General features: G+C 37.3%; 1 protein-coding gene across 1 annotated transcript in view; it reads left to right on the top strand.

The window, feature by feature from the left end:
• The first annotated feature begins 5,632 nt into the window (after window positions 1-5,632).
• LOC126148564 (sodium-independent sulfate anion transporter-like) overlaps window positions 5,633-11,324 on the top strand; it is a 61,250-nt gene continuing 55,558 nt past the window's right edge. Inside the window, exons 1-2 of the mRNA XM_049915764.1 lie at window positions 5,633-5,818; window positions 10,893-11,088. Of these exons, the coding sequence (XP_049771721.1) occupies window positions 5,633-5,818; window positions 10,893-11,088 (382 nt within the window). The remainder of the gene's footprint in view (window positions 5,819-10,892; window positions 11,089-11,324) is intronic.

Genomic DNA, 11,324 nt, shown 5'->3' with positions numbered 1-11,324 from the left:
GTGTCCACAGCACACTAATCATGAAATTCTGAAGAAACAGCTACATTTTGTAACCGAGAAATAAAAATCCAGTCTCATGTCCACAGCAACCCAAAAAGTAGGCCAAAGTCATGGCAGAGAAACACCATTAAAACATCACAAAACTGTCTTTGGTCTGAATTACACCCTTCATAAAATACTGATTAAACGCCTTATTGTGTGACGGCTTGCATCATTTGAAAAGAGCAGCAATCGTTTAGATTAGATTAGATTAGTATTTGTTTCATAGATCATGAATACGACACTTCGTAATGATGTGGAATGTGTCAGATTAATAAAAGGTGCCTATACAAGATATTACATTAGACAAAATATTACATGACACTCATTTTTTTTTTTTTTTTTTTTTTTTTTTTTTTTTTTTTTGTGGAGATTGGGAAATTACCCACTTACTATATCCAAAAATTCATGTAATTAGTAGAAGGAGTTGCCATTAAAAAATTCTTTTAATTTCCTTTTAAATGCTATATGGCTATCTGTCAGACTTTTGATGCTATTAGGTAAGTGACCAAAGACTTTTGTGGCAGCATAATTTACCCCCTTCTGAACCAAAGTTAGATTTAACCTTGAGTAGTGAAGATCATCATTTCTCCTAGTGTTGTAGCCATGCACACTGCTATTACTTTTGAATTCGTTCGGATTGTTAATAACAAATTTGATATGTGAATATACATATTGTGAGACTACAGTGAAGATTTCTAGCTCTTTAAATAAGTGTCTGCAGGATGATCTTGGATGAGCTCCAGCAATCATTCTGATTACGCGCTTTTGTGCAATGAACACCCTTTTACTCAATGATGAGTTACCCCAGAATATGATGCCATATGAAAACAGAGACTGAAAATAGGCGTGGTAAGCTAATTTACTCAGATGTATATCGCCAAAATTTTCAATAACCCTAATAGCATAAGTAGCTGAACTCAAATGTTTCAGCAGATCCTCAGTGTGATTTTTCCAGTTCAACCCCTCATCAATGCATACACCTAGAAATTTTGAATATTCTACCTTAGCTACCAATTTCTGATCGTGATTCCTTGATCTGCACCACAAGGCTCCAATCAGGTGCTGTGCAATATCTCTGTTGTTTGACCATCAAAGACGTGGAGCTTTATGTGCAGTGGCATTGTGCAAGGTCAAATATTAGTTACACGCCTTTCCCTTCATAATGTTTGTTCAGAATCTGCTCGAGATAGACCTGCATTAAGTGACAGCAGCAATTCATATCGTGTTTGAAACCAATTGTCATTGGCAGGGCAAGACACTTATCTCAAGTCTTGGTTGTTTAGGACACTGTTTCTTATGCTGGTGGCTAATTTGAATGTGGTACACCAAACCTGAATTGACCAAAAAAGGCACTGAAACCACTAGACAAAGAATACAGTCTAACACTGGACAAGAATGAGTGAACAAAGCTGCTATGGCTTTCCTGATGGAATCATCTGTGATGAACATAAATCCAGATAGTTAGTTAGGGACCAGAATATGTGTCACAGCATCTAGCTTCTTCAGAAGAAAGCACAGTGTAAGTTATCAAATAAGTCCCAGGGTACAGATTTTGTTCCCTGATAAAGGCCGGTCTTTGCAGAAGTGTGGTTTATTGAATATGCCAGCAGACTCTAACACCTCGCCTAAACAGCCCAGTTCCTTGATTGGAACATTATGAGGATCTTTGGCATGGTTCTGAGAGAAAAATCTAGTGATGTAACACTTGCCTCCATTTAACTACTTGACAAACAGCATAAAACTTTTCTTGAAATACTTCACATTGTATGAATACAATTTTCTACAAAACACAACTGAACAACAGATTAAATTTCACCAATTTTCTCTAAGGAGTTCGATGTATTTGAGTGAATAGATGTATCATAAAATTAATTATAGGATCTGGAGGGAAGATGTCTAACACAACACCAAACTGCACAACAGTGGAAGTAATGTATTGGTGAAGGATTCAAAGTAAGTGAACTCTCACATCTAGCAACCAATGTGCTGACATGTGAGTCATAATACTGCACTGTGACTGCCTATTTTTAAACTGGTAGCACCTCAATTAACAGCTGACATGTTAAGCCTTGTACTTAGCCTGAAGTTGTACAGGAAATGTTGTAACCCAGTCCACTAGTAATCTGGTAAGCTTATGAAGATCATCTTATCTAAGAAATCTTATGTGCATGACAGGAATCAAATCTCCATGACTGTCATGTTAAGAACTTGTCCATCTCACTATAAATCCCATAATCTCTCAATAAATAAACTGAAGTGACCCTTCCTAGAACAAAGTAAAGGCATTTCCCTTTTGTTATTTCCCTATAAAGACATGCATGAGCATAACTGTGCAATCAGGAGAAGTCATTTTTTAAGTTTTGGATGTGTCTATTACAAGCCCTCAACACAAGAAGGAATACAGGCGGGATGATTCTTTGAAAGGAAGGAATGAACAACAATTTTTAGTGCCGTCCTTGATATCATCAGGAATACATTCAGCAAGACTCTCAGCAGAAAACTAGCACCAAATAAACCAATTATTTCAGCAGACTGGATACAAATCCAAATTTGATGTTCTGATGGAGAATTCCAGCAAGACACCAGAACTCACGTCTCTCGTATAAAACTGTTACCCTAACATCTTACTACAAACTGAGAATGGGCTGAAACCCAAAGAAGGAATCTGAGATTTTTTTGACAACATGTCAAATATATATTTGAAAAATAGGTTAGACATTCACAAGTAGGGGTTTTTATTAGGCAAGCACAAGCATTAGATCTAGTAAGCACCAAAATGAATCCAGTTGTGAACCACTGAGGATAAGAATAACATGGTCAGTGGAGTTATATTAAGAACCATGTATTTCCACTGACCACCAGAATCTGACACACCAGTCATAGAATTATTGAAAAGTAGCCTCAGTCTGATAGTGCAGAAATACCCTCGAGCATTCAATAATGGTAGCTGGTAACTACTGGGAAAAATACACATACATTATCAGCGGTAAGTTTGAATATAATAAATTTTCTTTAGCCATAAATACTTCTGTCTACAAATTAGTACAGATTTAGAAAGCGATATTCATGTGAAACTCAGCTTGCTGCCTAAATTTCTGAGAAGTGTTTGATACAATGCCCTGCAGCAACCTGTTAATGAATGTAGGTGCATATGGAATAGGTGTACAGATATGTGAGTGGCTCAAAGACTTTTTATGTAATGGAACACAGTACAATGTCTTTGATGCCATGTGTTCACCAGAGATAGGGGTATCATCAGGAGCTATTTTTTATATGCATAAATGATGTGTCGGATGGGGTGAGCAGCAGTGTGCAGCTGTTTGCTGATGAGGCTATGGTGTACAGAATGGTGTCATCACTGAGTGACTGTAGGAGTATAACAAGATGACTTATGCAGAACTTCCAGTTGGCGTGATGATTAATGTTTGGTTTGTGGGGCACTCCACTACACAGTTATCAGCACCTATACAAAGTCCCAATATTTACACAGTCCAGTCTCACCACGTTCATGAATGATGATGAAATGATGAGGATGACACAAACACTCAGCCCTGAGCAGAGAAAATCTCTGACCCAGCCAGGAATCAAACCCAGGCCCTTAGGATTGACATTCTGTTGCGCTGACCACTCAACTACCAGGGGCGGACATCTGGATGTAATGTGGCTAAGTGATATGAAGTGGGACAAGCATGTAGGGAAGGCAAATGGTCGACTTCAGTTTATTGGGAGAATTTTAGGAAACTAGTTCATCTACAGGGTGATCCATTGATAGTGACTGGGCCAAATATCTCATGAAATAAGCAGCAAATGAAAAAACTACAAAGAACGAAACTCGTCTAGCTTGAAGGGGGAAACCAGATGGTGCTATGGTTGGCCCGCTAGATGGCGCTGCCATAGGTCAAATGGACATCAATTGCATTTTTTTAAATAGGAACCCTCATGTTTTATTACATATTTGTGTAGTACGTAAAGAAAGGATATTTGCTATCTTGATCCACTGACAATGCCTGACAACATGTGTCAGCACATTGTCAATGCGTGTGCAAACATTACGGAAGGCGAACTACTCCCTGTTGAGAAGAATGTCGCTACATGTATTGCCAAATGCATTGAGGTTGACGGACATCATTTTGAGCATTTATTGCATTAATGTGGTATTTACAGGTAATCACACTATAACAGCATGCATTCTCAGAAATGATAAGTTCACAGAGGTACATGTATCACATTGGAACAACCGAAATAAAATGTTCAAACGTACCTACATTCTGTATTTTAATTTTAAAAATCTACCTGTTACCAACTGTTCATCTAAAATTGTGAGCTATATGTTTGTGACTATTACAGTGCCATCTATCACGAAGCGAAAAAAGTGGCCCAACTAAAACATTCATATTTCTTTACATACTACACGAATATGTAATAAAAAAAGGGGTTCCTATTTTTAAAAAAAACGCAGTTGATATCCATTTGACCTATGGCAGTGCCATCTAGCAGGCCAACCTTAGTGCCATTTGATTTCCCCCTTCAAGCTAGACAAGTTTCTTTCTTTGTAGTTTTTTCATTTGATGCTTATTTTGCGAGATATTTGACACAGTCACGATCAATGGACCACCCTGTATAAAGGAGACTGCATATAGAACTTGAGTCTGACCCTTTCTGGAGTATTGCTTCAGTGTTTGCGATCCCCACCAGACTGGACTTGGAGGTTGATGAATTTATTACCATAGATCGAACAGTATATGAGTTTTATGGTGACGCTTTGTGAACCAAATGAGAATAACTGAATTGAAGTTGGCAGTTTTTGTGCACAATATATTTCCTGCCTACTTATGTATGGGGACACATGTGTTGTACATAGTCTCACTACTTTCGAAGACAATCCCAGAAAGCTGCAAAGAAGTGTCTAAAGGGTGATATTTCAAAGAGGGTTTACAGTTTCAGTATGTGCCTAACAAATTTCTTTTTAGTCAAATACCAACTACAAGTAGGACAAGGGGCTTATCCATTGGGAATATTTGAGACAAGATTAGCATTTCTGTCATTTTCCTTAGATCAAAGAGAAATATTTTGTAAAATCTAAGATTGGTCTCAACAAAAAAATATTTACACATAGTGTGTACATTTAGATGTATTGGTGTGTGCATTTGTATAGAAAACATTTCACAGGTGACTCACCACTAACTGTAATAATTTGTTATCTGTAAGAATGTTGTCCTGTCCATAAAGGACTTGGTGCTATGAAATTAGCTGGAGTTTAATTTGGGAGCATGATTACTTTAATCATGTACAATACTTAGGAACCCTGTATTTTTATGTGAACTGCATTCTGAAAAATCATAATGCTTTATTCAGTAGAATGGGTACTTATAATGATCAGTAACTTGCTTTCAGCAAAAGGTGTAGTCACTATATATTACAATGCTTCCTCTATATATTTTACATACATGGTATATCTTGGACATTTTGTGCCTATAAACAGTTCCATAAAGACTGTTGCCACTTGTCACTTAATGGCAGCAGTTACCACGGTAATCATTTTGACTGTACAGTGGCTTCACTCTGTTCAGAAAAGTCCCTGCACCAGAGGATGCACATTTGGCTGAAGAGAGCATTCTCACAGAAGACACTGCTCAAGAGGCTGCCCATGCTGTCATGGCTGCCACACTACTCTACAGAGGATGCTGTGGGGGATTTGGTGGCCGGCATCACCGTTGGACTCACTGTGATTCCCCAGTCACTCGCCTACGCCAGCATTGTTGGTCTTCCAGCTCAGGTGCTACTGCCATCAGAGCTATGTTTCATCTACACATTTTCCTGGCTGCTGTCCTCTATGTATACATTACTACATCCTCCCCCACCCCCTCCATACAAACCAGCCTGTCTTCCCTCCATCGACCCCTTTCCTCCTACTGTTGCCACACTTGTGCACAAACTACGTAAATTCTGTCTGATCAAAGTGTGACACTTTGACACAGTAGATCTCAACTCAACCTCAGCTCTAGCATCCCATGGGGTGAGGAATGGAGAAGAGGGATGATATGGAGGAGGTATGTGTGTGTGTGTGTGTGGGGGGGGGGGGGGGGGGGGAAGAGGTGTGATTTTCATTTCTCAAGGGGCTGTGAGACAAAAATGAGCAGCAGAGCACCGTTAGCATGAAAAGGAGGATATGGTTAGCAGTAGCAATGGGTTTTTGTTATTTGAGCTACAAAGAGACAAACTGAATGCGAATTTAATCTCCTAAATATTACTACAATAATATGTTGCAACTAGAACCAGTATTATTGATGAAAATGGTATTTACTTTAGAAGTTAGTTAATAAATTAAATAATTACTACAAATAAAGTTTTTTAAGAATTAGTACTTTAATTTCCACAAGACATGATAATGTCAGCATGTGTTTTATCTTCGAGTCAAGTGGACAAGCTGAGATTCAGACAAAGTTCCAATAAGAGAATTCCCTGCATCTCAATACATACATAGAAAACATGTACCCATGCCTTGGGCCACGTATTGCAAAGAAGTTCAAAATGAAAGTATCTGGCCCATAGAGCTCAAATGCTTTTAGATAACTACAGCCTTGATAAAGGATTATAACACCTACAAATAGTGTTCTGGGTGCTCAGATCAACAAACTGAATGAGTGTAGCAGGCAAAATAAATGAAACCTGAGGAAAATGTTTTGAATGATAAACAACAAGAGGTGCTAAGAATTTTTTATATACCCAATCTCTAAAAAGTTTGGTAGTCTCCTATGGAAACAAGGTAGCTAGAGTTTTTCGCTCCCATCAACAAAAATAGGAAGTTTTCTTTGTAATGTAAAAGACAATCCAGTTCTCTTAATGTGGATGTGTACCACATGTCTTATGCAAGTCAGACTATTAAAATAGTTGTGGAGAGTTGCAAGTAACATCAAAGAAACATCTATTTCCAGAAGTTTCCTGTTAGCTATTTGGAGATACAAAAATTGAAAAACTGTCAGGTACATCGATTTAATTATGTACTTTCCTACCTGCCCATCCATGTAGTTAGACTTGCAGTCAAGTTTTTCAAGTCTTTCTTACAAACTATCCTTACACATTGAAACAGAAGTTGTTCCATGCACCATCACTGCATTGGATTTGTGATGTAAACTTAATTTCCCTGGATGAGGGAATGATTTCAAACCATGAGTCATACTGGTATGTGCTATCTGCCATTTCATATACTGTCTGAATTGCTGGTACAGCAGCTGGAAGATATTTTCCACAGACCCTTATGAAAATAGAAGTATCCATTTCAAAATCCCATGATCACTTTAGTAGAGCATATATTTAGATTACCGGTTTTGGCAAAACTTTTTTATCATCTTCAGATCTGTAAAGTGTAGACTCAGTAAACACAAAAACTGGGTGTGAGACATCTACATAATATTTTTAACATAATATGGATTCATAATGTACCATATTCACTACACTTCAAAGCAGCTCATCCATGTGTACAATGATTTGTAACACATAATAAATAAACAATCCAAGAACATGCATGGCGTAGTATATTAGTATGTCAAAGGTAAAACAATCATTATATAAAATACCATATACTGTGCACTGAATGTACATGCTCATGCTCACTTAAAAGCCACATACACACTGACACTGGGTAGTAAACATAGCAGAGACCGAGCGAGGTGGTGCAGTGCACTGGACTCACATTTGGGTGGGTGATGGTTCCGACCTGTCTCTGGCCATCCTCATTTAAGTTCTCCATGACTTTCCTAAATCACTTTAGACACATGCCAGGATGTTTCCTTTGAAAAGGTATGGCCAATTCCTTCCATAATCTGATGGGGCCAGTGACCTCACTGTTTGGTTCCCTCTCTCAAAGGAACCAACCAACCAAACATCATAGATATTATAGTCAGCCACCAGATAGGATCACAGTAGTAACAAATTGAAATGCAGAGTTCCATATAAAGCCTACACACAAATATGAATACATACAATGAAATTATACAATGATCCAAATTAGAGTATACATTTTAAAAAAATTTTATGTTTGAAATGTGACTTCTGTTGTTGCCAAATATTTAAGTTAAAATTGTTTATGAATGATAAAAGAAAGTGCTGCTCGTCTATAATTATAATCCAAGGTGTTTTAAAGAAGTAAAACATATGGTTTGTTCAATCTAAATACAATGATGAACAAGTCATCAAAATAAGTCTTTATTGTTAACAACTGGTTCTGACAGTTGTAACTGTCATCTTCTGGCTTCAAAAAATTTTTGTTAGAAAATGTGTTCCATTGTGAGTTCATACTTCGTGTCATGTCATCATTATGGAGGATAAAATACAGTATGTTATATGTAGGTTTGTCAAAAATAAAACCATTTACAGTTGAAAACTACCTTGTGCACATGGGAATGTTCACATATGTAGCACTCACAAAGGTTTGTGTATGACATGTTACATATTTCATCGATCCAACTTACCCAAATCATAAAGTCAGAGGTAGAATGGTTTTATTTTTGACAAACCTATGTACAGGGTGTCCATAAAGTCCCTTTACAACTTCAAAATTTTATTACAACAGCAGTTATTGAAATATTTTAACAACATATCTTTTATTGTAATTAGTATTTATAAAAAAATTTTGACAGTGTTTAATAGACCTCTATATGGGCACATTTAGTTGCATGAAGCACTTCAAGACGGTACTCAATCTCTTGCCATGTTCGCTGTAGCATAGCATCATCAATGGTGGCAATGGCATTATGAATCCTTTGCTTCAAGTCAGTAATGTCCCATATCTGTGTCTGATACACGATATCTTTTACATATCCCCATAGAAAAAAGTTAAAGAGAGTGATATCTGGTGAACGTGGTGGCTATGAATTGGCCCATCCCTCCTAATCCATCTGCCTGGAAATGTTTCATTGAAGAACCAATGAACATGCAGTCCCCAATGTGTTGGTGCACCATCTTGCTGGAAAATGATAGTTGATTGTAAGCCAATCAATTTCGGTGCTACATATTTGGTCAGAAGGTTGAGGTAAACATCTGCAGTAATTGTTGACTCATTGAAGAAAAATCGATCAATTATTTGGTTGCACATGATTCCACACCACACATGCACTTTTGGACTATCCCAATGAAGCTCCCTAGTCACATAGGGGTGTTCAGATCCCCAGAGTCTCACAGTGTGTCTGTTTAATGTCCGAGAAACATGAAAAGTTGCCTCGTCACTGAAACAAACTTACCTGACAAATGCTTCATCCTCTAAAAGGTGTTCCAGCATGTTGAGTGCAAACTCTGTCCATTTTGGCTTGTCGTTTGGCTCAAGTGTCTGTAACAGTTGCACTCTGTAAGTGTACAACCATAAGTTCTTGTGGAGGACCTTATGCACAGCTGAATGTGGTAGTTGCAACTTTCTGGCAGTAGTGCAGATGGACTTCGTAGGTGAACGAGTGAAGACGTTTAAAACACAATCGATGTTTTCCTTGGGTGTTCTTGGTCACCTGCTCCTCCCTTTATCCAACACAGTCCCTGTCTCCATAAATTTTTTGTGCCATGCATGGATTGAAGGGCATGATGGTGGATCTCTTCATAACTTCGTTCTGAAGTTTCATTGAGTCTGAACATCCGATTTTGTCTCAATAAACCAGGGCACACATTGTGCCTTCTCTTGGGGAGTTGCCATTTTGTAGAGATTCAGTTCCTTCCATCAACAGAGTATCTTAAACACAAAATTTTAGTATACATAAAAACTTTAGTAAACAGTGACTACAATAACAGAAATTTTGTTAAAATATTTCAACAACTGCTATTGTAATAAAATTTTGAAGTTGTAAAGGGACTTTATGGACATCCTGTATAATGTACTGTATTTTACCCACTATAATGACAACATGGCATGAGGTACAAGTTCTCAAATGGAACACAAGTGAAAAAAAATTTTTAAGACCATAAAATTACAGTTACACCTGTTGAAACCATTTGTCAACAATACAGACTAATTTCTGCAATCCTCACTACTGAAAGTTTTTCTCCCAAGTAAGACATAGACAACTCCTTCACAGTTCTCAATATGAGAAAATTCAGTCATGTCGTTAAAGCACCCTCCTGGGTGTAGAGAACAAGACACAGTATAGACAGTTCATGTTACAACATTACTTTAAAAAATTGTATTATATTTGTAGAAAGGCAACATAACAAAATTTTACAACTATAGCCTTCATTCCCTTATAAAATTAACTCATAGTATACAATACTAACTGTACAATATAAATTCTGTTAAAAAAAAGCTAATTATTGACATCTAGGTGAATGTAATTGAACTGTTGACACCACAAATGGAACACATTGGTTCACTTTGTTATATATGAAAATAATGTAGTCATTATTTCACAGAAAGTTGTGACTTGTTCTCTACAATAAGCTTCCTGTTACCTAGGAGCAATTTGCAGCTGCAACAAAATGAAATTTTGCACATGTTTCAGTTTTGAGGAAGATATTACAGTGGAATTACTACACTTCTTTGCTGAGAATGCCACCAGCAGATTTCATTTTATGTCTATAAATTTCAAGTTACAGTAGACTAAAAGTATCACTTTAAACTGAATCACTTATTTTCTCTATGCAATATGGCAAGACCAAGGTATATTTTATCTGTTGTGAGCCTACCATGATGTATACAAGAGGCTATTGTATATATTTTGGTTAAAGCTGAAGCCACATGCATCCCCCTTGTAGCAAATTATTCCCATTTGACAGTTATTTCTTTTTGAATCCTTATCGGAAATCAATCAGGACACTATACTCCACAATAACATGCACTTGCAGAGAAGCCACCATCTTTTTGTATGTTCCAGTATGGGTTGTATGGCTCTTTCATGGGCTGCATCCTGTACATGCTTTTTGGCAGTTGCAAGGATGTACCCATGGGCCCTTCTGCTGTCATCTCTCTGCTGACATTTCAGTCAGTGCGTGGCTTGGGTCCTGAACATGCCGTGCTTCTTTGCTTCCTCACCGGAGTCATCCAGGTCATTATGGGGATCCTGGGTCTCGGTAAGCAAATCTGCTTCATTTTTTCTTTTGATGTTTCATTTCAATGTAAATGCATAAATGATTAGATTAAGACAGAATTCACAGTTATGTGTCACAAAGGTTAATGTTCAAAATATTAAGAAGTATGAACATTCAAACATTTATATATGACTGTTTTCTATATTGTTTTACTGCCTGGAAACCCATGCTTATGCTATTTATTTTGTTCTATTGGATGTTTTAAGTCATACTGTAAA

The sequence above is a fragment of the Schistocerca cancellata genome, chromosome 2 (genome assembly GCF_023864275.1).
Source record: "Schistocerca cancellata isolate TAMUIC-IGC-003103 chromosome 2, iqSchCanc2.1, whole genome shotgun sequence".
In the NCBI taxonomy this organism is placed as follows: domain Eukaryota; kingdom Metazoa; phylum Arthropoda; class Insecta; order Orthoptera; family Acrididae; genus Schistocerca; species Schistocerca cancellata.
This window is presented reverse-complemented; position numbering and strand designations above follow the sequence as displayed.